The sequence below is a fragment of the Podarcis gaigeae genome (genome assembly GCF_964106915.1).
Source record: "Podarcis gaigeae genome assembly, chromosome: 11".
Taxonomy (NCBI): Eukaryota; Metazoa; Chordata; class Lepidosauria; order Squamata; family Lacertidae; genus Podarcis; species Podarcis gaigeae.
Window position 1 is genome coordinate 36,575,899 of NC_139687.1, and position 27,612 is coordinate 36,603,510.

Here is a 27,612-nt window from a genome sequence, read left to right on the forward strand (position 1 = left end):
TTTTAGCATGAGAAAAATAATTCTACTTCTAAAATGCTCTTGTGTTTTCAGGTGACTAGAAAGCACATACTATCTGTATTTCCCGCCTCAGCTTCTACCATCAATAACAGCTTCATATGCCATGACAGAATTCATTAAGTATAAATCAGTTTAAGCTAGCAGATGCTAAGCAAGTGCACACTCTTTTAAAAAAGATACTGAAGTGATTCAGAAGCACTTTGAACATTGCAGCAAAAAAACAACCAACCAACCTCAATTCGGCAAAGATTTGAAGATTCTGCTGAAAATCTTTGATTAGAATGTGTTATGTAACTGAAAAAAGCATGAAAATAATGAAATCAGACTTGGATGATTGTGATGCAGTCAAAGAATTTCAAATTGTGAAATCTGTTATGTGAAGTGCTATTGGGGTGTGTGTGGCCTGGGTAGATTATTTGAACAGCCAAGAAAGGCAATGCAGTGCACTGAACAAGTAGAGAAAATGGAAGGAACCAATTTGTGAATTGACACTTTACTTATTTTTTATTGAAGGCATTTATATACCACTTAATCATTATCATTTCTAAGCAGTATACATGAGACTTTATAGCCCGGAGAAGGCTGCACTGATGCAATAGGATGGAAATATTTTTGAGTGAGAGTGAAGTTCTTCATGCCTCTACAACATCATAGCTGCTTCCTGGTGTACAGCTATTCCCTAGTCCAGTGGTTCAATCGGCCACCTTTGAAGCAAACCATTCTGGAACTGCATCTGCTCACCTTGCCCTGTCCAACTGGTTTTAGCACTTGAGGCTGAGTGTTCATTCTTTTCCTCTGGCTCATTTTCCTGTATGGGAACAGCAGCAGCAAAATCCTAAACTGGACTTAAGAGATATTATTATTTCAATTTGTACCCTCCTTTTCTACATACATGTGCCCATGAGGTGCAAAATGCCTGTTCATCTTCTGGGATAGTTTGAAGCAGAAACTAATCTTCAGGTCCCATGGATTTTTTTCTCTCATAATTTTGGGGATAGCAGTTCTGTGCTCCTGCTCCAGGTAGAATATTTTTAATTGCAACTGCAAGTAGGGTTTGTTTTCCTGAGCTATTGCTCTGTACTGTTAAGATCATATATGGTATACACACATACACCCCCCAAAAAATTGTGTAATCTTTGCTTTGGCTGCACAAACTGACTACAATTATTTTGTTTTCTACAGACGGATGAAGAAAAGAGACAGGGTCTGCCAGTTGTTATGCCAGTTTTTGATCGAAACACCTGTAGCATCCCCAAGTCTCAGATATCCTTCATTGATTACTTCATAATGGACATGTTTGATGCTTGGGATGGTGAGAAGTTGCATTTTCTTTTTTTCTCTGTGGAAGAACAAATTTCTTACTGTTTCACCCCAAAGGTGGTAGGATATGAAAGTCTAAATCCATATGGCCAGGGACTGTGCATCACAGAATAAGCCCAAGTTCTGGGTTACCCAGCACCCATGGGAAATCTGTGCTAGTGCAGATAGCACAACCTCTCAGGCTGGGGTGATTGGAAATTGCACACCGCTGGTGAATGTGTACTTTTAATGGTGAATGCAGGTGAAAAAGAGCCTCCCCTAATGTACTGATTTTAGGGATTACTATGTTTTATGGCAGCTCAGTAAGGACTACAAAATTGCTTTGGATTATTTTTCAATAATTTTTAAATGGTTGCTGTTCTGAAATAAATAGAAACTATATTCTACAGCAACTGTTTGAGCGCAGAGCACAATTTTATTTTCCAGTTTCCTAACTAATGTTCTAATTATGTAGCCAAAATGACACTGTCAACTCACAAGCCATCAGCAGGATTGGGAAAACAGCCCAATAAAAACTGAGCATGACAATGCAGGAATGGAAACTTGAGGGGGGGGGTGTATGCTGAGTAACCTGAAAAACAGCATGCCTGGTTGACTGGCACCTCGAACAGGAGCATATTCCATGCTGCAGCATTTTGTTGCAGGTCCCACTTGTGCTTTTGGAGAAAGTTAGCCACTAATAAAACTAGGTATAATTTTTTGTATATAGTATTCTTTGTTTAGTACCAGCAGTTGACTAAATAATTCAGTACAAAGGCTGAAGGCTATTCACTGTGAGAACACTTCCCTGAAGTTGACGCTATGTTTTTTCAGTTGTTGGGCTTTGACAGTAAAGCATTTCTTTTCTCTTCCTCTCTCAGCATTTGCACATCTACCTGTTCTGATGCAACACTTGGCAAATAACTACAAACACTGGAAAACACTAGATGAGCTAAAGTGTAGGAGCCTCCGGCTTCCTTCAGAGAACAATAACGGAAGCTGAAGGGAGGATATGGAACATCATAGCCTACCACTCACACTGTGAACCACTTACTGGTATGAACCCAAGAGGGGGCAATTTCCTTCACAATGAAGTAACCAACAGGGCAGCATGGAGAAGACTATTGTTTCTCAATTTTAAATTGTTCTAAATTCTACACAACTTTGTTTTTTTATATATAAAAATGATAATCGAGAAACCAATATATGCTTTATAGAGCTATTCTCTTTTTGTGGCACAATGGATCCTTTTAAATGTAATTTTATATAAAACAAATTGTTATAATTTGTCAAATTATATGATTGGTGTAAGTTGTTCGCAGGCCAGGATCAATTATACACATGAACTCCATGTAAGAGGGCAGAATTCTACAAAAAGCTAGCTTCTCTGGAAAAACTATCAGTAACATTTGATAGACATAAGCATTTTGGGGAAGCCTGGTTTACAAGAACTTTAAAACAAAACAAAAAGCGATTGGAGAAAGAAATTTGAGGGGGTAAACAGCAAATTTAACTGTCCTTTCTTAGAAAAAATAATTATTTTAATAGCAAAGTTAGTTAATTAACTATCAACTTTTTTCTCTTTTGTATATGGTACAATTTCTGTGATCTAAACCTGTCTGTGCATACCTGCTTCCCTCCTTATGCTGGCTTTCCTGCGGACTTAAATGTTAGGAGGCCGTTTGCATGCACAATAGGAATGCAGCCACAGAAGTAGCTCCATTACGGAAGTTACTCAGTAATGTGGGGACTCGACACACTGTGGTTTCTAGATACACAAGGAGACCTGGGAGCTGCTTTACTTATTAAACCAATTTTGTATAAAATTTTAGTAGGCAGTAATTAAGCCCATAAATTTGAGCCAATCTGTTCTCTTCTCTGCCTTCTAAACAGGTGACAGTGAGCCATATTGTGAAAGTCCAAACACGCAACTAAAGTCAGGGACTGGCACTTGTTGCATCTGTTGCTTCAATAGCACAATCATGCTTTGTGATGTTGTACAGTTCCAGTTTTACATCTGCCTGCTAGAATGGGGAGCAGTGTGTAACAGATGCTTATTTACATGAGCCATAAGGAAAAGAAACCCTGCTTAGATAGATATGCACACTCTCAAGCCATATTCAAAAAGGTCTCCAGAATCTACACTTGTACAGAGGCATCCTATTATCTTTCTATGAAAAGGGAAATGGCTGCTCATACATTGTATTTCCCTCATAGAGGACAGGAAAGCCCCTGTGCCTTTATAGTGTCCTGGACTGCAGCCATAGTAATTACTCTTAAGACAGTGACCTTAATATCAAGGACCCAAGACAATGTATACGCTAAATATAGTCTATAACGTTAAGAACAGAACAAAAACACAAGGTTCAGGTTGTATTGCTATTTGTTGCAAGCTGCTTCAAGAGCCCCAGTTAAGAATGATGTATTTTTTTAAAAAATAAAAAGTAATATAGACCTAATAGGATTCATTTTTAAATTACGGATAGGGAGGTCCTCTTGGGCAAGCCCCATAAAAATGGATTGAAGTTGCATTCTTACCCACCTACCATTCATTTCACTAGGGCTCCTGTAGGAGTGAATCCTAGTGAGTTGTGCTATTTTCCAGAGTACGATGGAAAATGATTTCAAGTTTCTGGATACCCCCCTGGAGTGAACACTTTGAATAATTTTTAAATATACAACTGACAGACAAAGAATGGGAAGCTCTTTTTATTTATTTATCTTTCCTTATCATTTTCTCTCTTTTCATTTATTTATTTTTTTATCTTTTTATTTCCCTTTTCTGCTTTGCTCCTGCTTCTGGTTTGTTTGTTTTTTAATGTCAGTGAGGGGATTTTATGCAAATGAAGGTGGAGGATGGCAGGTGAAAGTCCCTGTGTGAGAGGCAGGGAAGATCTCCCAGGGTGGGAGAAGATTAGGAAGCTTTCAGGTGAGAGTTGGGAGGGGCCACCTCTTTCTGTGTGAGACAAGGATTGAGATCTACCTTTGAGAGAGGAATTCACATTTCCCCTCCTCTTTTTCTGTTTTTGTACTGTAGCATGAAAAGCCTTTATAAAATCTTATCAAAAGAAAGAATATGATTTATAGTTTTTGACCAGTAGTTAGCCAATTTGATGATTTTCTAAGTCAGTACAAGAACTATCAGTGACACAAGGTCCTTCAAATTAGTCAACTATTACTTAACGCTGCACATTACAAGGGACTCTTCTAATGCTGAAATGCATATGATCTGATATAAAGTATTACACTGCCCTACCAAAAGAAAAAAAACTTTGGCCATCTCCATATTTTTGTGCTGAGTCCAAGGAGGAAAACCAGGTGAAGTAAACAATAGTGTTACTACTGATGAAAAATGATTGTAGCTTACATAATGTGCCAACATTTTTTCAATGTTTTGTATCAAGTTATGTAAAATACTGTAAAACATTCATATACTTTCCATGCAGAGAAATGTATAGAAGCTATATTTTTGTTAGAACTCTAACAGCACCTAACTTCCGTTGCTATGTATTATAATGCTACATTGTGTTGTTTAAAGAATGGTGTGTTCACTGCAGTATTCATAAGTTCCATTATGTACTAATAGCAAAGCCTATATCTGATTAAATTTTAATTCATTTTTATTCACATAGCCTTAGCTCCAGTTCTGTTACAGTTAAATGTGTGTGTCTTCTCTTCATGCTCTCATTCAATCCATTTTTTTTCATCATCAGCAGAATACACAGTAATTGAGACAGATGCAACAAAAATCCTGGGGTTTAAGGTATATAACTTACAATTAGACAAAATGCACCAGTGTAAGACTACATTATCGAAGAAGCTCATCTCATTCAATGCCTCCCTCAGAGCAGTTTTAGTACCTTTTTGTTTGGGCATGCCCCTATTGATTGCATGTTTTCTGTTAATACATGAGTCAACTTACATTTGACAAACTATCCCAACTGCTCTAGACAACCCTTTCAGAATCCACTGGTAAGAGGGGCCTCTCCCAAAGTTATCAGTCCACTTTAGTTCAACCCTACAAGATGCTATGTAAGTTAGCTGTTTATATAAAGGCGTGGTTTCTATGAGGGTAAGGTAAGCTCTTTCTGCACCTCACAGTCCACCGTCTTTGGCAGTGTCATAGAGGAAAACTTGGCAGTCTTGTGGGTTAATAGTTCCTCAATGCTGATTAAAGTGTTTTTAAAAAAGGTTCCAGAAAAAAAAATACACACAAGTTAAGACTTTAAATAGCTTATTTCTATTATTCATATTCCATACCTTTATCCCATATATTTACGTCCTTTTAGATCCTAAGCTGCAAATCTTCACTTTGTTCTAACTTATGAAATAACAGTAAGCTGCGCAATCTCGACTCTCGTTCTCCATCTTTCCACAAAATAACAAGGTGATCAGCAGAGCATGTTGCCAGGCCATGTTCACTGAAGTACAGGAACATCTACAACAAAAACTGTATCATCAATACAATATACACAACTATAAGACTTTTTTTATCAACATTCACAAAATAAAGTCAAATAAAGTAACACACTTGCCCAAAATGGTAACGCCTCAAGAACATAAAAGCAACCTGGTTAGGCTCAAGTATGTGGGAGACAGCAAAAGATATAATCATAAAATAAGCCAAACAGAACTAGAGCAGCAGGAAGTATGGAGCCAATTCTGTGCCCCTAAAACAAATTCAAGAAGTGAGAGGAAAAACCAGGACCCAATGAACTATTTTAAGAATGTTCAAGGGCACGGGCATGCCTAGCAGTTTTAAACTTAAAAAACAACAAAAAACAAAAACAAAACAAAAGAATATTATGCCTCCTTCTGAAAGTTACCTCAATAAGAAGCAGTTTTTATGAACAAGCCCAACTTTGGGGCATGTTGAGCAAGTTGCATGATTCATTTTACATGCAAAAATACTGGTGCAAACAGGACAAATACATAATTATAGTTGCAGTTCTATACACACTTACCTAGGGATAAGTCTCATGGAATTTAGTGGGACCTACTTCTGGGTAAGCATGTAGAGAATAGCACAGGAAGTATTTTCATATGTAGTAAAGACAATGTTGAATGAAGTAGTTTGCTATTTCTAGTTCCTCTAGTTTATTAGAACTGTAACTAACATACCACTCAAAGTATGAGGCACCTGAGAGTCAAGGTAAGAGTTTTCTTCCCTGGTTTGTGTCATAATAGAACACAAAAAGAACACAATGAATGCCTTCTAGGCTGAGACTTCAATTTTCACAGACTACTGAACTTGCATGTCTCAAGATCCAATTAGGGAAGAAGTTCTGACTCCTTATACAGTCTCAAATAAATCTAGTCCCTATGTAGCTGTTTAAGAGAAATAACCTTTATATTTACAGGAACAATGGCAGCAATAATTCCAACAAACCTGAACAGCTAAAGAGTGCCCAATCAAATCCCCAATGAGATCCAAGGAGAAAACAGTGGTGCTCTCTGGTGGCTTTTTAGCTGTATGACTGGCTTGTTTACTTGTCCTTCCAAATCCCCACATACTGAAAAAACCTGGAAAATAGACAGTTGGTTGAAGTAAATGAGTTTCCTGCAGAGTACATCAGGTTTCTACTTCTTCATTCGTTTGCTTCCTGCCAAAATCCAGGCATTCAAACCAAGCGGACGACCAAACTCCATGAACTTATCAGAAGGGCCATGGGATGTTTTGTTACCACAAACTAGTGGCTGTCAAATGATGGCCCTTAAGCTAACCAAGGCATATAAAATGGGATGCTGTCGAACTAAATATATTTGGCAAACATAAATATACTTCTATCCAGCCAACTCAATGGTCATTATCTTACAAGCTTCTATATGAGAACAGCTGTGTAGAAATAGCTACATGTACATTCACATTAAAATGTCTCTCTTGCTTTCTGAGCAACTTTCACACAAACAAATTTAGCAGAGTGACTAAATAACATTTTAATTTTGTGCAGCCCTGGTCACTCTACTGGCATTCACCAGCATATTCCTTCTATCTCAGATATTGTGTAAACAATCCTCATTCTGGATACAGACCTGAAGGAACGGGCTCAGCTGTAAGCTGCTGTTTTTCTCGTAATTCCCATATGCGAACACTGCCATCTTCTGAACAGGAGATTATTTGCCTGTAAAGCAAATGTGACTTACTTATTACTGGAGTGTCATGCAGAACCACATTAGCAGAATTTCACAAAACAAAGACTCTGTAATTGTGACCTAATGTTTAGAATTAATGTTCCCAGTGGGCCTGCTTTCTGAAGGATACCTTGCTATCAGCCCAGTTTCAACTAACAACGACAACAGAGGTGATTCTGGCAGTCCCTGTCAAAGAAGGTAGGCAGGAGATATTGCCTGTCTTGAGTGTGGAGTAAATCCATTGCACCAAAGACCGCTCTTGTCCTGGTGCTATTTAATAACTATGTGCTGCTGCTGGGAGAGATCTTTGGTCAGTGGTGGAGTCTGGGCTCTCAAATCTCAGCAGTGCCCTGTGCAACCCTAAAATCCCTCCCACCTCCGCCTCCCAACCTCCATTCTACGGCATTTTTGTGGCACCACCTGCAGCATGGCCTCCAATGTTAGCAATAATGTGTTTAATGAGCATGAATGGGTTTCTTTTTGTTAATTGTACATTAGAATTTCAGTACTGCAATTTAAAAATAAATAAGTGAGCAATTCAGGATAAAGACCAGGATTATCATGCAGCCAGGGAAGCAAAATATAACAGGTGAATGGTTGCTAAAATATTCTATAATGAAAGGTTGGGGGGGTTGGGAGAAATGAACAAACATCAAGTGTGGCCCTCTTCATCTTTCTGGTGCTTACATTTCCAGCATATGAAAAATTTAGTGTAACTTGCACCTGTTTGGAACTTTTGTAATGTGCAGGACAGTGGAGTCATGAGCAGTCTTCTGGAAGGCAATCACACGCTTCATTTGAAGGTTATACACGTATATGCCCTTTCCAACAGCAGCGAACACACACTGGAAAGAAAATTCAATAGAACATCTTAACAAAGCAGACATATTACGTTGTGTAATGGATTTCCAGGAGGACTGTGACACTGTTACCTTTCAATCTAAACCAAATAGCTCAGAAGGCAAGAGGTGCGTAGCTCCTTAAACTGTAATTACCACTATAATTACTAAAATAGTTTTTGCATTATGCCTCAATTCATATAAATACTACAATCCTATTGCTGTCGGTGGCATCTAATAAACTATAAAGCACAGCCAGCTATTTCCATCCACAACCCTTTTCAAGGCCCGTAGGTTTGTAAAAACCTTGTTCTGCCAGACCTTTGCTGGCCTATGTGTTCAGTTTCTTTCTAGCCCCCTGCTGCTGACTACAATTTAACAGATTTACTACTGACTGGGTGCATTTGGTCAAAGGAATCTCTGCTTAATAAGCTGAGATATGAAGAAGCCACACATGACCACTTTGTTTCTCCCTTTGTGCAAGCAGGAAAACAAACCAGGAAGTCTCATTTAGCCATAGCTTGCCATTACAACTGAACCAGTAGCTATGATTAATGGCTTTCAAGTAAGAAAGGAAATTAAAAGCCAATGTTAAACTATAACTTTGTATTACGACTTGTTTGGCAGCCATTAAACACAGTTTCACCATTTGGAAATTATCAGGAAACTGTGATTAATTTATTATTATTATTATTATTATTATTATTATTATTATTATTATTCTGTATGTGTTAGTTGCTTTTCTTATTGCATTACTCAAAGTGACATATTAAAACCAATAAAAACTTAAAAACATAACCATTCAAATAAAAAGCTAAACGCAGTTAAACAAAAATGGTAGTTAAGTGAGGCTTCCTGGCTTGTTTCCCGGCTCAAACAAAGGAGCAGCAAAGTGGCTGCCATGGGTACATTATGCTTGTTCGTATCTCAGCTTTTTAAGATGAGATTCAATCATTTGAACAGGGCCACTGTGTTCCTTTGTGTTTTATGACAGTATAATGTGTATATTTTATGTTATTGCTTTTGTGGCAGAACCACAACCTACAAGCATTAAAAAATGCCTAACACAATGTGCTCTAAAGTAAGTTAGTAAACCTGCAACAAAATATTGCTGTATTGTCCCAGCTGCTAACATGGGTAGGGAATCCCACAATCCTAATTAGGCCTGCTGGGCCACTTTGGGCAAACCACGCCCACCCATCAGTCAGCTGATGTCATACGCAGAGATCTGTTATTTCTAGACTAAGCACTAAGGATTAAGATTGGAGTTAAGGGTGAACACCACAGCACAAAGACCAGATATAGGTCTTTGACAGCATCTCTCACTTCTGATCTTGGCGCTGTGGGGCTAAGAAGAACAACAAGCAAAAATTGACCATGCTCAGAAATGCCATTTGATAAAACTGCATCCAAAAGAAGATATCTACTTGATTTCTACTAATCTAATAATTGCTAACTTAATGAAAATGCACATTATTTTTGTGAAGAATACAGCACGCATTGCAAATCTGGCAGCCATGCTGTGTTCCTTGTCCTATTCTATTCAGTGCCCAAACCCCAAAACACACTCCATTTCAAGTCTGAAATGACTGAAATTCTGCAATCATTTAATGGGATTCTCACAGGAGTAGTTTCATTGGATTGAGCCTGTAGGAGTTTACTGAAATTTACAAAGCTAAGACAAGTTCTAAAATTAACCTTTCGCTCAGGACTCTCAATCTGCATTTCTTGTTGGGATGTGAAAATAAATAAAGCATAAGTACATATTAAATCAGCATTTTTTTAACCAGACACAGAAAAACAATTGTAAGTCTCATTTTTTTTAATACTGTTTAAAATGTTCACCTCCTCATCAGAAGCTAAATGTTGAATTGAAACTTCATTTTGACTGTGCGATAATTTTATTTCTTGTTGTGGGTCAACGTGAAGAGAAGCATCCCATCTGCGTTCATATGCATGCATGGTCCAGTCCAATGCATCCCAGACTATCAGCTCACCAACATGAGAGCCTGTTGCAAAAGTCAGATCTAGGCACCAAAAATATTAGAGTTTGCATAAATAAACACCTATTTACACAGAGGCTCACAAGCTAATCAGATAACAAGCAAAGTCAATGCAAATCGGGCTCTGCCTGGCCCATTTCCAACTGACTCGGGAGAACAGGACTCTGACAGACTTTAGCAACAAAGCCAGCCAAGGTTACTAGACTACCAAAATGTTTACCAGCCTGCTTTCCCACCTACACAAACCTACAATAGACATTAGTGGCTGTAATGCCTGGTCACCTGGAGGTACTGGTAAATTTCACTGGCCACATGGGACAACTATTTGCAAGCCTAAGTAAAACTCTAGCCGGTAGCTGGAGGAGAAAGCCAAATGTGGAAGCACCCTTTGTACATAAAATAAGAAATGCAATAAAAATTAAAGAGAAAAATACAATCTAAACAAAAATAGTAAAACTACTCTTATCATGTCTAACAAGCAACTGCGCAAAATTCAAGCGCAGCAGAAGGCTGCACACTCACTTTTGCACTGCAGAGAGCTGATGGGGGGAGAGGGGAAAAAAGACAACTCTGAGTCCAGAAGTGTTTTTTGTTTTGTTTTTAATCCACCAGCCCCGCACCCCCACCCTGAGAATATCAGAATAATTACAGTTTTGCAGGGACATCTCATATATACCCTGGATAAGTATGGTGAATGTTGTTGATTCCACAGCAATGTTTCACACTGGAGATGAAGCTAAACACAAGACACTGCTTTCACATTTAAACTGACTCTTCTGGATTAAGATTATTAATTGTACTGTAAAGACTTTAACACTAAGAGAGCCAATATGGTGTAGCGGTTAGATTAGAACTGATGAGACCCAGGTTCTAATCCTTACTCAGCCATGCAGCTTACTGAGTGACCTTGAACCAGTCACCATGTCTCAGCCAAACCCACCTCATGCTTATTTCAAGGATAAAATGGGCAGGGAAGAGCTTTGCACCCTTGTCCAGAAGAAGGATGTGACCAAAATATAACCACACAATTATTTTAAGACCAATAAAAACATTATGCATTTCATTCCAAATAAAAAAGAAGTCACTGTACATGTAAGTTAATTGAAATCAGTTAAGCTTAACTGTATTTTGATTGCTATCTCAATAAACAGACAAGCAACTTCATGTTGATTTAGGTACAGGCAAATCTATTGTGCAGAGATGTTTGAAAAAAGAAAAAGGTTTAACACAAATCAACTCAGCTGCATCTCAAATAATAAAAACTTCAGATAAACATTTAGTTACATTTGGGAAGCAACATAAGAAACTTTGTAATTTAAAAATGTGTCATGAGTTACTAGCAATTAAATTAGTAACAGTCTTACCACTAACACTGACCAACGATACAATATTGTCCTCATGGTCAAGAAGGCGCTTCACTTCGATGACATCCCATTCAGTTCCATCTCTGGAAGCTTTCAGTCTAAGAATGACTTCAAAGAGAAAGGCAGGCAACATCTTGACATTTATGAGAATACATATAATTAGGACCTGCAACAAAATGTTGCACTGTAGCCTCACCTAACAGGAATGTTACTTTTCAGAGTTCCAGGCAGGCTGGCACATTTTCCTCCAGAATACTCTACTGCCCACACACCTCATTTTCTATTTTTTTCTCCTAAGGACACTCAACATTTTGTGGCTATTGAGCATGCAGTGGCTATTTATCAAGCTCAGGGGAACCCTAAAGTTGACAGTAGGTTTTTTTAAATTAAAATAAAATAAAATTTAAACACACAAGTCCTCCCAAAACAGCATAAGAGCACACTCTTTAAAATTTTGGGCTTTAAAATTTAAAAAACAGAAAACTACTGCCAATTTTAGGGTTCCCCTGAGCATGATAATGTTTCTGGGTTCTCTGTGGTCCCGCCAATTTGGCTCCACTTCCGTCAGCACTCACAGCCTCAGTTTTCTTCAGAAAGAATTATTTCGCTATAAGCAGAGGCGACCACTCTTCTGATATTTAGATCCTTGTGTGCTGAACAGATAAGCAGCCCTGTCACTTCTGAAAGCACTGGTCACCTGACTAATGGGGCGGGTGGTACACTGCTTGCTCCTGCAAGATTTAAGTCCTTTCAAACACGAAGAGGGTAGATATTTAAGAGACAAGTGTTTGGAAATCTAAGACCAAAGCTGTTGGCATGGTATGTATTTACAAAAACTATCTGTTGGAGACTTTAAGATCTCAATATTTTATTTGGTTTTGCATACTAAGAAAATGAAATAAAGAAATAAATGTTTTTTTAAAACCTACTCTGCCTTCTTGTTGCAGCTCCCTCAAGGACTGCTGCTTTCCATGTGCAATGTATTGCTGTACCAACATACCAAATAAATATTGATTGCCCTCCTTAATTTCAAACATTGCATGAAATCATTAAAATATACAACAGCGTTATATCAAGAGACAGTAATACAAACACAAAGGCTCCAGGATTAAGTGGAATTAGTGCACAGGTGCTTGGATCTTAACCCCTGTAGACACAATGCATGTTCCTCCACATTTTAAAACATACAGAACACACAGCTAATAACATTCAGATATTTATTATACAGTATATAGCAATACTCACTCAGTTCTTTGCCAACTGCTGCCGCCACACAATTTTTAGGCAATTCTATCATAGTACTGATATCTTTATTAAGAAGATGGTGGGGGGAATAGACAGCAAGATATTTTATTACAAGTAAAAAGTGAATGCACACTCAATCTATTATAATTATTTCACAAAATTATAAAACACTATCTGACTTTCTCACAGGAAGGTTACTCAAATCATGAATTTCCATAAAGTTTTTCCTAAGAAAAAAATGGAGGGAGGGGATAAGCTATACAAATCTCCCTTATATTTTCATAAAAGCCTTTTCCCTCTGTTTTTAGGACATGCAATTCAGCAAGTCTGTCCTCATTGAAAACTACAGAGCAGATTATGGTGTGCGAACTTTTAAAACACCTTTGTACATCTGCAAACCAAAAATATTTTGCAGCACATTCCTACATTATTATAAGCATCACATTTCTTTATTATATTCCAGTTACATTTCTGTATTTTGCTTATAAGGTTGGGTGGAATCTTACAGCATTTATCTAATGCCTACAGTAGATGGCAGTGGAAGAACCTAATTTAATTTCCAAAGGAATATATATTCATTTAGTGATTTATATATACTGACCCAGCTCAGTTAAGTTAAGTTAACATACAGTTACTGAAGTTTGACATATTCTACAATTCATAGGACACATGAGGCTCCAAGTGCTCTTAATTCAAAAATGATTACACTGACATTTTAAAAATAGAGGTCAGCTTCAATATATGTTATCTTTAGAATTAAAGGGACTTTGCCAATTTGATTTTGTGTCATTATATAGATCCATTTTACTTAACTTTAGCTGCTATAATGAGTCATTTACATTTTTACCTGCATCAATAAGATGACTTGTCTTACACAAGAGATCTAATTTTCGGTTCCAAACACACAGATCACTCCCTCCAGACAGCCATACATCCAGCCTTTGAAGAACTGTCAAACACTGTAGAACCAAGTCAAATAATCATATCATGTCTCATAACAAAGCTCTTTAGGAAAAAAATTCAGTAAGATTGCCACCAGCTTTTTCAGTAAGGGTTTGACTATTACAGAATCAACCTGAAATTCTATTTCCCAGCAACATTTCTTGTGCTTATAAACTACAAAGAAAAGTTGATGGACCATGGTGCTTGATACTGCAAGATCATACAAAGGAGGATATGAGGCAGACACAAAACCTGTCATCTTATTACTAAACTTTTGTTCAAGTCTTTTAAAATATTTTTTATGTCAAATACTGTACATACAACAAGCTTTTCCATGAGATGTTTTGTTAAAAAGATACACGTTATATCAAGAGACGTTCTCTAGTAGTGTGAATTCAAAGACCAATGAAATTCTCCAGCTTTTCAGAGGTATAAAATTAACTTTTCATGATTCACAGAAGTAACAAGTCATAAAGGCCATGATACTTGAACATAGCTCTGTGACATGAAGACAAGAAGAGGGCAGATGGAACAACAAAAAATTCCCTACTGTCAGGGGTTCAGAAGGAGAGACACAGGAGGGGGAGCAAATGGAGAGTGAGGAGGAGGAGTACGAGGGGGGTGCAGGCAGTGACAGTGGCCAGAGTTATTCCACAAGCCTCTCTAGCGAATCGGAGGACTCACAGAAGGGAGCGCCGGTGGCCAGAGCGAAGGGGGGTCCAGGGGGGAAGCCCCAGGAGGAAGGGGCCAGCGGGGAGTCCCTGAGCAGCAGTTGGAGATCAGGACCAGCGTCTCCACCAGAGCGCAGTGGGGAGGGGGAGTCCCAGGAGTCGGGACCAGTGTCCTCACCACCAGAGGGAGGAGAGGAGTCAGGTTTGGCAACGCCCACATCAGGAAGCGGGGAAACGGTCAGAAGGAAAGTCACCGGCTGGGCGCGCGTGCCAAGTTCAAATGTACAGGAGCGCGGCACAGCGGGGAGCCCGGGAAGGGAGCCAGGTCCTAAAGCCCGCCGGAGGGAGGGGCAAGACTCAGGAGGCTCAGCGTCAGAGGAGTCCAGGAAGGAGGGAACCCCAGAGGGCAGAAGGACCCAGCGCAGGAAAGAGCAGCGCAAGAGGTGGAGCCGGGCTAGAATCTTAAACTGGTGTGGGTGGAGCAGTGAGTCAGAGGGGACTTAGCCGGTCTAGCGTCAAGACGTGGGTCTGCGCGCCCAGAGCTTGGAAATGGAAACTAAACTTTAATAAAGACTTTTGTATATAACATCCACTGGGCGTTGGTCCTCTGTGAGCTGGGACCTAGCGGCAGTCCTGACACCTACGTTTTCCACTGATAGAAGCTTTACTGTCAGCTGAGCTACATCACTGGATACAACTCATTTTATATTAGTTTTTTCTTGTAAGCTACTTGGAGTTTATTTTACTAAGTCAAGCAGGGTGTAGGCTGGGTGATGTATCGATACATCATCCGAAATCTGTTAAGTCCACATTGTGGGTAATGGTTTCATAATATTTGACATGGGAAATTACAGTGGTACCTCTGCTTACGAACTTAATTTGTTTCCGTTCTTAACCTGAGGTACCACTTTAGCTAATGGGGCCTCCTACTGCTGCTGTGCCACCAGTGCGCGATTTCTGTTCTCATCCTGGGACAAAGTTCTTAACCTGAGGTACTGCTTCCGGGTTAGTGGAGTCTGTAACCCCAAGTGTTTGTAACCCAAGGTGTTTGTAACCAAAGGTACCACTGTACAATGTGTGTACTATGTAAAAGAATTGTAATGTGGGGAAAACTGTGAATCCAGTCATCCCTTGTCTCATGATTCCTGCCACCCCTGTTGCTCTGTACTATAAAATAACAGTTGTAACACTATATGTTAAAGGTAAGTAAAGTGTATCAGTTTTAGAACCATAAGTAGTAGCAGTTGCCAGGGCTTTACCTCTACATAGTTCCATCCTTATTTCAGACATCATGATATAGATATATTGCAATGTTAAGCTGGTAATATATCACAATGTTGAAAACCCGACATTGCTCAGCCCTAGCAGGGTGCATGCTTTTAAATAAATAAAAATACCTCAGATTTGCAAATCACATGAATTGCCCCTTAACTGCTACAATCAGTACACACAAATCAAATCCAGTTTCATTTTTCTTACCTTTACTGTGGAATGAAAGCAGGATACTTTATGAACTTGCCTACCATTGTCACAATCCCAAACCTGGTTTCATTCATTAAGGATCTCAAGACTACAACAAGTTTAAGGCATGTATCCATATTCAAAGGCAGAACTATAGAAATGGAGATGCACAAGCACAAGTGTATATTATTATTATTATTATTATTATTATTATTATTATTATTATACTGACCTATGCGCAGAAATCTCAGGGTGGATCTACATAAAAACCACAATACAAATATTCAAAATAAAAACAACAACCCAATAATAACCCCCCAAAAGAGCCACATTTTTAAAAGGGCACAGGATGTCAATCAGATCAACCAAAGTCCTGGTTTAAAAGGAATGTTTTTGCCTGGAGCATTCCACAGATAGGGAGCCACTGCAGAGAAGGCTCGTTCTCCTGTTGCCACCCTCCGGACCGCTTGAGGAGGTGACACATGAAGAAGGGCCTCAGAAGAGTCAGGGTCCAGGTAGGTTCATATGGAAAGAGGTGGTTCTTGAGGTATTGTGGTCCTGAATCACTTAAGACTTTATAGGTCAAAACCAGCACTTTGAACTGGGCCTGGAAACTAATTGGTAGCCATTGTAGTAGGACTAGGATCAGTGTAATATGCTCAAACAGTCTTGCTCCGGTGAGCAACCTGGCCGCTGAATTCTGCACTAGCTGAAGTTTCCGGACCATTTTCAGAGGCAGCCCAGAGGCAGGTTACCAGAGCATAGACAACAGTAGTTAGGCTATCCCTGTCCAGATAGGGATGTAGCATAGGGTGCCACTGAAATTTGAGGTCCAAGGTCCACCACTGTCACCCGCCACACAAATGTTGGAGGGAAAGGAGTACCAGCAGCACATCTCCCTCCCACAAAGAGTTGGGGTCTGGGTCAGATTAAAGGATACAATAACAGTTCTATCAGCACCTGCTGTCAAGATCAAGTGACATTTTTCTTCACAAGTATCTGATAGAGGAAAAGATGCAAGAGCAGTAATCTTTTGTGTATGTGCATGTAGCTCAAATAGCTTTTCTCCAGTCTGGAAAACAAAAAAGACATCTTAATGATCTGAACGAAATAAAATGTTATAGACCAATGCACATAACAGCATAATCCACTGGGATGTGATTTAATGGAGCAATGTGTAACTGGAAATACTGCTTTTACTGGTTTTATGTTGTATTTTCTTCATTTTCGTACCACTTACTGTTTTTATGTTGCAGGCTGCTTAGAGATTTTTAAAGTATTACATGGCTTATAAACATTTTAAATAAATAAATAAATAAACGATTTCAAGAAGGTAACAGTCCTAACTGACACTAAAACTTCTGCATTGAAACAAGGTCAAGAACTTGGCATGGAATTATGGACTGAACCATGTACTAGGGCTGGGCGATAACTGGTTTTCAATGTCACAATATATCACCAGCTAAACATTGTGATATATCGCTATATCATGATATCTGAAATAAGGAAGAAACTATGCAGAGGCGAACAGAACAATGTCCTGGCAACTGCTACTACTTATGGGTCTAAAACTGATAAATGATGATATTATCAATCACTTTATGGTCACTTTCAGCAGTAGGCAAGCCAAAATGAATCCAAATGAGACTTTGGTTCGGGGCTTGGCTACCAAAAGGTGGTATTCATGACAATCCAAAGTACAGTGATGAGTCATAGTGAATACAAATAATTTGGGACTGTCAAGACTGCCAGCAGGCCTGCTAGGTGGCAGAAGCAGCATCAGCCTGCGAGGCCTTGTTGTGGTGGTGGCAGCAGCAGTGGCAGCAGGAGACGGTAGCAGAAGAATAGGTGGCCTTCAAGACCTTGCTGAGGCAGACTGCCACTGCCACTGTCTCCCACTACCACCAGGAGGACTTGCAGGCTGCTGCCACTTCTTTCTACCACGGCAAGGTTTTGCAAGCCCCACTGCTTGTGTCGCCACATGGTCTCGCAGGCTGCCTCTACTATTGCCACCATCTTCTGTTGCCGCTGCAAGGCCTCAAAGGCCGCCACCACTGCTGCTGCTGCCTCCCATCACTGCCACTGAGTCCTCGCAGGTCGCTGCTGCTACTGCCATCGCTATCACCACCACAAGGCCACGCAGGCCACCACTGTTTGTGCCGCTGCCATTGCACACATTGTGATTTGCCATTTATTGCTAGCTCAAATATTAAGAATCAATTATCATGATGTGAACTTCAAACCAGTTTTGGATGATATATCGCCAGCCCTAGCATGTACATAATTCAAAACCTCAATTTTTATAAAATTCAGCATCCTTCTAGACATTTTCTGTGTTAGTGAACAGTCCAGTATTACGGAAACATATCACAAGTACTAAAAGTTTTAAAACATTTCTCTCTCTTACACACACATTTACTTTATCCTTTATTTTTCAGATAGTTATAGAGCAACCTAGATAACTGCTAAGTCAGGAAATAAATGCTTAGCACATAATATACGTAATTCTATGTCAGGATAATGTCACAAAACATGCAATTATACTATTATTGCAGGGACATTACCTTAGTTTCACAGGAAGATGTCAAAATATAAACTGAAAATTTGAAAGTCAATTTTGTCTCCAACTTTTCTAATGAGAATTAGATAAAAAACTCAGTAGGGTCATTCAAGATTATTTACAAAATGGAGTTTTTAAGTTTGAACAACTGATTCTGTGACCTTTTTTATTATTCAATTATCTTTAATAACTAACTTTTTATTTAGATAGCTCATGTGTAATGGAATAGCTCCAATTTAAACTTCACCTAATTTTCATCTGTATGCAATGCATTTCTGAACATAAACAAACCTGAGCATTCCACAAACATACAATCCCATCATCACCAGCAGATGCAAACCTGGGAAACAACAAATCAAAAATTAGATACATATATATAAAGGAAATGCTACATTTATATAGAAACAAAAAGAATAGAAAATGTTACCACTAACCATTTTTTAAATTATCTCACAGATAAGCACAGGGCAAAAACACATGAAAACATGATTTTAGTGGAAGCTGTTCCTAAAAATGTCTAAATCTTCAAAATTAAAAACAGTTTTTAATTATGCAGTGAAGGCAGTGAATGTCCTGTGTGAGGTCCTGTGGAGGCAGTTGGAGGATGGATGGCGGCTAATGGATTGAGGTTGAATCCTGACAAGACAGAAGTACTGTTTTGGGGAGACAGGAGGTGGGCAAGTGTGGAGGACTCCCTGGTCCTGAATGGGGTAACTGTGCCCCTGAAGGACCAGGTGCGCTGCCTAGGAGTAATTTTGGACTCACTGCTGTCCATGGAGGTGCAGGTCAATTTTGTGTCCAGGGCAGCTGTTTACCAGCTCCATCTGGTACGCAGGCTGAGACCCTAACTGCCAGAGTGGTGCATGCTCTAGTTATCTCTCGCTTGGATTACTGCAATGTGCTCTATGTGGGGCTACCTTTGAAGGTGACCTGGAAACTACAACTAATCCAGAATGCGGCAGCTAGACTGGTGACTGGGAGCGGTCGCCGAGACCACATAACATCGGTCTTGAAAGATCTACATTGGCTCCCATTACGTTTCCAAGCACAATTCAAAGTGTTGGTGCTGACCTTTAAAGCCCTAAACAGCCTCGGTCCAGTATACCTGAAGGAGCATCTCCACCCCCATCCTAGAAAAGCCAGCAGAAGCCGCGCAGCCCCTTTAAAGAGTGCACGGCTTTTGCGGGAGGTGCGGGAATTCCCCATCTCCCGCAAAAGCCCACAGGAGCGAGAAGGGACGGACTCCGCCAGTCAGTCCCTTCTCCCTCCTTGGGGAAAAGCCTGCTTTCCCCCACCGCCAGCCTCCAAGCCGGGTTGGAGAGTAGCGGGAAGGCGTCACGCGCCTTCCCGCTGCCCCCCATCCTCTGGGGCTGGTGATGGGGGAAGCGCTGCTTTCCACCACCGCCAGCCTCAAAGAGCAGACTCTCCTGGCTTCAGCGGAAGCAACGTGAAGCCTCTGGAGCGCAGGCTTCGGAAGCTTCGCGTTGCTCTCGCTGAAGCCAAGGCGCCTGCATTCGCCCCATAAGACGCACACACATTTCCCCTTCATTTTTGGAGGGGAAATAGTGCGTCTTATAGGGTGAAAAATACGGTAATAAGTTATTGTTGTTGTTTTTGTTATTTTATTATTATTATTATTAATATCTCAATTCAAAAATGAACCACAGTCTTTAAAATAGTCTGAAATATGAAGCCCAGGATTTCACATGGAGGGCTCATAGCTGAACTACCAATCCAACAAATGGATTCTTTTCACCAAGCTGGTGTTTCATGGGTCACCTGATTCTTTTCCAGTCATGATCACCATCCTCTATAACCTTGTCTGCTTCCTGGAGGAGCAAGAAATGGTCAAACGAGCAACAGAAAAAGCTATTCTTAAAGTGTGTTATGAATTCAGTCTAGTTTAATGTGTCAAATGCTAGAGTATTACTTGCAATTTTATCTCATTCCATTTTTTGGAAGACTCTTGCTGAGGCTTAGCCTTCTTTAGTGATCTTGCAATCAATATGACCCTCTCTTCATGTTCAAAAACACAAAAGAAAAGAAGTGAAAAGCAGCTGTCGGTTAGGTTGATACAGGATTTATTTAGTATCTTCAGAAACCAATCTGAGAAAATTTTCCACTCACTGGTTTTAGCTGAGCCACCGAGAAAACAAGAAAATCCTTCTGCAAAATTCTCAATAAGATGATATTATCTAAAGAGCTGAAGCGTGAAACCTGGCTTACAACAGTCGACAAAAATGCAATGAAAAAACTATGAAAACTAAATAAAACCATTTCAGAAACCAAGTAACAATGCTAATGCTATTGGAAAGAATCAAACAAGGTGGTGGTGCCTGGTTAAAACAATGCTCTTAATGACTATATGCACGCAAAAGATTTAAAAAGTTGGAATACCTACCAAATTAAACTAGTCAAAGAATAAGAATTATTTTACTGCTTATATTAGATAAATGCATTATTTTTTTCTCGGTACATATACAACATTTTGGTAATCTGACTATAAAACACCCAGTATTTTGAACCAGCTTTGCATTTCCCCCATATTTTTAGATATATTTCAAGCTGCTTGGTGACAACGGGAAGTCAGCTTAGAAGCCATGAAGTGCAAGGAGAAGGAAGTGGGAAAGAGAGAGAAAAGGAAGTACACAAGCCTAAGGCTCAGCTCTTCTCATGTTTGCTTGTGCGTGTAGCTTTACATCTGAATGCGAAGACGTAACTACTTAGTAGCCATTTTGGCATACAAGCGGTATATTAATAAACAAATATAATAATGAAGATAGTTTTCTCAGTGTAAAACTTTATATTAAAGGGAATGCACTAAAAGGCACCAAACTCCAACAATATTTATGGCGGTTATGGGATAATTTTTTCTGACATTACTGTGTCACACGAAGTATAAATAAGTTGCAACCAAAGGTAGGAAAATCACTGATGAGCGCCTAAAAACTGGCTCAGTACTGCACTGAGAGAAAATATGTAATGTAATTTCTGTAATAAATGGCTCACTCACGCATTAAGCTTTAGTATGTAAACTGCCAATACTTTGGCAAAAAATACTATTTAGGTCAAAATCAGCATATTTTAATTAGATTTCACCTAAAGGTTTTGCAAAGATTCCCCTTCCCAATGTACACCCTAGATCTAAGCTACCTGTCATATATTCTTCAGTTCTGAGGAAAAGAAACAGAAGATTCAATTTTTAAGACTTTCAGCGAAATCATCCCTATGATGCAAAAGGAGGTTATGAAAGTAATGTATTACCTGTAATCATCTATTGGCACTAGAAACCGCACTATATCATGATGACCTTTCAGCACAAGCAGCTCAGTGTAGGGATTTTGTGTTTGTTCTTCGCCAATGGTCTGTACAGATTTCTAGAAATCCACAAAGTCAGAAAAATAAAACTGTAAATCAACAAATTTGTTATCTTAATCTCTCTAGCTCATCAACAGATGTTTCTAATTACTTGTTTTCTTTTTTGCAATATGATTTATTCCTCAATAATCCTCCACAGTGTGATAGCTTTAAAATTCTAACTATGGTGCTAACTATAAAGCAGCTATCCCTCCAGCATTTTATCCTGGAGGAAGGAACCAATATGCCATGTGTTACTGCTAGATGAGGTAAGGGGTTTTATACTGTACCAAATATGATTAAAAAGGGGAACTGGTAGCAGGGACTCAGCAAACTTTATAGTTCTGTTCACTTACCATACAAAGCAGCTGAATGCAGGCACATGAAACTTGTTCAATTTTCATATTATCTGATCACCCAAACGCGGCCACTGAACTGGTTTCACATACTGCTAGCCAAACCATAGCTTAGCATGAATGCATGAGCATGACGGTTCTCAGAGAGATCACAACTGTTGTGATAAACCACAAGCCTGGATTCAGACAACACACTAAACCAAACCATGTATTTGCTCACAGCAGTGTTGCAGCAGCAGCAGGCCTGGAGGAGCAAAACAGTCAGTCTCCTCTCCATGAATACATCTGTTCACACCAGGTTTGGCTTAGCTTTACATGCAAACCAGCTCAATATCTTAATACCAATCCAAATGCAGCCAGTATCTTGATACGGTGGTTTGACATTATGATCACAAGCAGCATCAGACTTCCACTGACCCTTTACCCTTTCTCTGTAGAAAATCAGTTGTCATTTTGGCCAAACCCAGAAAGCTGTTACTCAAACATGGCTGAGATCCATGTTTGCCAGGTTGAGACATAACTGCAAACTATGATTTGCTGCAAACTGAAATCAAGAGTTTCTGATCTCCCCTCACACGTTATGCTCATGATGCCAAGTCATGGTTTGCCATTACATATGCATGCAATAATTATAAATATAATGATTCCATGGAGGTTTTAAGCAGAGGTTGGATGGCCATCTGTCATGGACGCCTTAAGTAAGATTCATACATTGCAGGGGGTTGGACTAGATGACCCTTGGGGGCATCCAACTCTACAATTCTACGAAATATTGTCATTATATATATACCCACATTTGGAATGCAGTTCCAGTTGCTCAATCTCAGAAAGGTTATCACATTTAGGTACTGTAAATTACAGAACATGGTAACTAAAATGATCAAGGGGTGAGAAGCATCTTCTTTAGGAAGAAAAGTTTAACAAATCAGTGGTTTTTAGTTGGGGAAGGACAAAGAAAAAGCATAACATAATTTCTTCAGAAATACATTAAGATTTATTAGAAATGGTATCAATATATAAATGTATTTATTTTCTGTGTCTTTTCCAATAGAGCTCAGGCCATCAATTCATTTGATTAGTGATAGGTTATAACCAAACCAAGTGCCCCCACGGAACACATACTTAACTCAGTCTTGTATTTAAGCACCAGCAATAATAAGCATACTTATTGCTGCCCAGTGATAAGCATTAAGGCACTGTATGCGGACGAGCACCTAGAATTCTGTGCAGTAAGAAAGGATTGAAGTGCTCCATCCCTCCTCTGTGATCAGTATAGAAACCAAATGGGCTGCCAGCAAAATCCCTCCTCTGCTAGTCCTCAGCAGACTAATACATTGGGGTGGGGTGGAGGCAGCTAGTAAATGCTTTGATTTTACAAGGCTGACTTGAGTAAAGGAACATTACCTCAGAATGTTGTGATGCAAATTAGCACAGATGGATTCTTTTAAGAAGCAGGCTTCGCTTCATGGAGAATTGCAGTACTCTACAAATGACTTATCTATCATAGCTAAAAGGAAAATTCCACGTCTAGAGAAAGTATGCCTAATTGCCAGAGAGCAAACACTAAATGACTACATTTACCATGTGCTACTTGTGAACATCACAGGCATCTCTGACTGGCCACTGTGGGAGGCAATACTGGAAGCAATTCTTTTATAATAGCTTAAATTCTGATATACTGTTGGTAATCTGAACCCACCAAGACTGGTCTTAATCTATGCACACTAATAATATAGGCATCACCAAATTAATTATTATCATCACTGCAAAAAGACTATCGGAGGAAAACAACAAGCGCCCACGCAGTATTATCAAGCGTTCGTGTTTTGAACGCGTCATTTGAGGAAGCGGCCCTTTCTCCACCCAGCAATACATTGAGCAAGAGCTGGTTGCTGCCTTCGCGGCGCGCAGGGCTCCGAAATGAGACTCGAGAGTCCCTCACAAGCGCCCACACCAACCGCCCCGTTTACCTCGGCCAATCCCTGCGGCTCGCGTCCCCCTCCTATGAGCCACCGCAGCATCGCGAGAGGTGGGGTCCGGGCGCCCCTCGCGGACGCGCCCTCGCCTCGGGTTGAAGCCGCAGCCCTCGCCCCGCGCGCGGCTCCAGTCAGTCAGCTGACGCTCTTGCTGTGAGGACTCGTCCCTCGCTTCCGTCCGCCCTGCGCCGCACGACGTAGCCGCCGTTGGACTGCGCGCGCCGCCGGCCGAATAGGACGCGGGGCTGTTTTCCTTCGAAAGGGGACTCGCTAGCGCGAGCTTAATCTGAGGCAAAGCGTCGGCGACTTAATCGATCCCCGAATCTTCAGTGAACAACACAAAACGAAGCAGGGACGCGTCTTCCGCCGCTTTCCGCCCTCAGGATTGACCGCCGCGCGCTCGCGAGCTAGGCGTGCGAGTACCGAATCATCGATCCCCTCCCTGCGGCGCGCATGCTTTTAAACACGCCCACGAAGATCCCCTATTCTGTATGTGTAAATGTACGAGAGGCGTAAGGCGCCGGTGTTCCAGTTTAGGGTTGCCACTTTTTATACGGACAGAGTAATAACAAGTACAATTACAAGTTCATCAACATCATCACCAGGAGCAGTTTTCCTCCCCAATGTATCTTCGTGCCAGGAGAAGCTCGTGTTGGTTTTCTGCCTGACATACAGCTGTTAAAGTCTGTAAAAAAACACGTCCCGGGAGTCCCGGGTTCAGTGCCATACAGCTGTAATAAATTTCGATTTATTTGTGTATCCTGTATATTTATAGCAGAATGGTTTATGTCCTCACGTGGAGCAGTCCTCGCCAGAGTGGTGGGTTTTTTTGCGGGAGTCTTCTGCAAGATGTCATTGATGGAATAATAATGCATGAGCAGGGAGGTTATATATTGGACTGTCCACACCTCATTCTGCTTTATTAGTTCTGTGATGCTCCCCCAGAGTTTGCTGTCTCGAGGGGCACACCTGAGCTATAGCGCAACAAAAGTGGGACAGAAAACCCAACCAACCAGTGCAGAACATGGTGGTATGAAGATTTACCAGATTTATGGACTGTGCATCTACTGAAAACTGAAAGAAAGTGCAAACAGACTTCTCCATAACAACCTTTGTATGAGATTCAAGTACCGTATTTTTTGCCCTATAAGACTCACTTTTCCCCTCCTAAAAAGTAAGGGGAAATGTGTGTGCGTCTTATGGAGCGAATGCAGGCTGCGCAGCTATCCCAGGAGCCAGAACAGCAAGAGGGATTGTTGCTTTCACTGTACAGCGATCCCTCTTGCTGTTCTGGCTTCTGAGATTCAGAATATTTTTTCCCCTTGTTTTCCTCCTCCAAAAACTAGGTGTGTCTTGTGGTCTGGTGCGTCTTATAGAGCGAAAAATACGTTAGGTAGCCGTGTTGGTCTGCTGAAGTCAAAATAAATTAAAACAATTCTTTAAAAGGATAGTTAAAAAGACTCTTCTTAAAAACCTAAAAACTCCCTTAAAAGAATCAAGTCTTCAAAAAAATTATGTGATCTAAGAAAGTCTTTAAAAGAATCCTTCCAAATGAATTTAAAAATTAAAATGTAGCACCTTGGAGACCAACTGAGTAGTTTTAGGTATAAGCTTTTGTGTGCCTGCACACTTCTTCAGATACCTTTGTATGGAGAGCCATAAACAATGGATACTACATGGTATTATCATCTCAGGAGGATAAAAAATAATCAGGAGGGGTGTCACAGTTTGCTCTTTGAGACTACTTTTGTACAGACTTGGCTGTTACAGATTTTGGTCCGAAACTGGGACTAAATCCCTGCTTGATCATTTTTGCTCAATTCCACCATGGATAATTTTAATGGTCTTTACAAAACACCATGAAAAACAGATTTGGGGAAAACCCTGTATCCCAACACCTGGAGTGCTATATGGGACAAAAGCCCCTTCTACTCTGTGTCAGCCAATGAAGAGGTAAATTCTCTTGAAACCGTTCACTGCTGGTATCTCAGGTCAGTGCACATGGGGTGTGGGGAATGGCCAGGCTCAGTATAAGGCAGTTTCCTATTTTCCTATGTGATCTAGGGTGGGCAGACTTGCAAGAGCTGCTTGGTTGGGTTATTAGAATTTCCACCAACCAGAGCCTGGTGTAAAACAAGTACTGATGTTTTTGGCATCTGTCCATCTTGGGAGACAATGGAAGAGTGTGCCTTTGGGGGTGATGTCAAACCCTTGAAGAGCAATTGGTCCTGCTGTAACTGTAGAGACTGATACAGGAGAGACATGTTTTGTTGCAGGTAGGGCAGATGAAGGCGTCCAGATGTGCTGATGCAGGTGTACCATGGCATTTCTTCTTTTTGTGCTCCTCCCAGCAGTCATTTCTCCTCTGGGCACTGCTGTGCATAAATGACCTGATTGTCTCCATCCACTGCAGTTGTCTGCAAGGGATTCTCCCACAGCAGGGTTAATATTGTCAGCCTTCATGTCACATTTGCAGACATCTTTGAAATGTGGAGATGGTCTGCCAATGGGCCTGGTGCCTGAAGCCAGCACCCTGTACAGCATGTCCCTGGGGATCCTGCCATCTTCCACTCTGTGAACATGACCAAGCCAATGTAGACGTTGCTGAGACAGGAGTGCAAGCATGCTGTGAATGTGGGCTTAGGAAAGCACATCTTTCTTTGAGACTTAGAATTAAATAATTCTGAGTTCAGGAGTTTGTTTAAAAGCTTATTTCACACATAAAATCCTATTTCTGGCTCCCCCAAGATTTATTCATTTCAGGAATATAATTTTGCTTGTGGGGCAAATGATTTTGCAAATCATTGGGGGACCTACCAATAGATCATCCAGATCCGCCTTCTGCCCACAGACCCCCTTCAGATATTTGTATTGGATTTTAGTATATGCTCAGAGTCACTCTGCCCTGATTTTTTTAAATATTAAAATTGACAAGCCCGGTTCTCAGCCTACATCCCAAAGGACCAAGGCCCACTTTAGTGCAAAATAAAAAGCAGAATAAGGAACTGAAAGGTAGGCTGGCAGACAAAGCCTCAGTTCCATCCCCTGTGTTTAAAGAAAATTGCTATTGATGGGAGAGCTCTTAATGCAAATGAGCTAAAAGGAGCTTTTGCTGGCATATGACTTGGTGACTTAATTGAGCCCTTCTTTTTGTCATTTTTGTATTCAAGGAAGAACTTGTAGATTGCTTAATGGGAGCCGAGAGACGTGGTGTAGAATAAAATTCAACTGATCTCTCCCACAGCATCCCTAATAGCTTTTCATTCATAATTACAGTATTTCTAATGAGTGTTTTGGTGATGACAGAAATATACCATATATTATCCATTGCCTCATTCTGATGCAGGCTTTTTAGCTAATGGCTTGTAGGCATCAACCGCACACAGTCA

The 27,612-nt window shown here is 40.3% G+C and overlaps 2 protein-coding genes across 10 annotated transcripts in view; one reads left to right on the forward strand and one right to left on the reverse strand.

Moving 5' to 3' along the window:
- PDE8B (phosphodiesterase 8B) overlaps positions 1-4,944 on the forward strand; it is a 43,042-nt gene extending 38,098 nt beyond the window's left edge. For both annotated transcript variants that reach the window (XM_083703765.1, XM_083703764.1), the window contains exons 21-22: positions 1,201-1,330; positions 2,199-4,944. In XM_083703765.1, the coding sequence (XP_083559891.1) occupies positions 1,201-1,330; positions 2,199-2,320 (252 nt within the window). In that variant the 3' untranslated portion in view covers positions 2,321-4,944. The remainder of the gene's footprint in view (positions 1-1,200; positions 1,331-2,198) is intronic.
- WDR41 (WD repeat domain 41) lies at positions 496-24,637 on the reverse strand. 8 transcript variants are annotated; one of them, XM_083703776.1, is made up of 14 exons: positions 24,218-24,637; positions 21,799-21,911; positions 18,826-18,874; positions 16,915-17,046; positions 15,993-16,055; positions 13,748-13,859; positions 12,901-12,963; positions 11,656-11,763; positions 10,134-10,315; positions 8,173-8,294; positions 7,351-7,439; positions 6,707-6,840; positions 5,578-5,755; positions 496-826 (listed from the first exon to the last, which is right to left on the reverse strand). In XM_083703776.1, exons 1-13 carry the CDS (start codon positions 24,266-24,268, stop codon positions 5,603-5,605), a joined length of 1,371 nt encoding a protein of 456 aa, XP_083559902.1. In that variant the 5' UTR covers positions 24,269-24,637; the 3' UTR covers positions 496-826; positions 5,578-5,602. The 8 variants fall into 8 exon arrangements, with proteins under 8 accessions (XP_083559902.1, XP_083559903.1, XP_083559908.1 ...); XM_083703777.1 differs by having other exon boundaries at positions 496-863; positions 24,218-24,636; XM_083703782.1 differs by having other exon boundaries at positions 18,826-19,664; positions 19,778-21,911; positions 24,218-24,335.
- Positions 24,638-27,612: the final 2,975 nt, after the last annotated feature.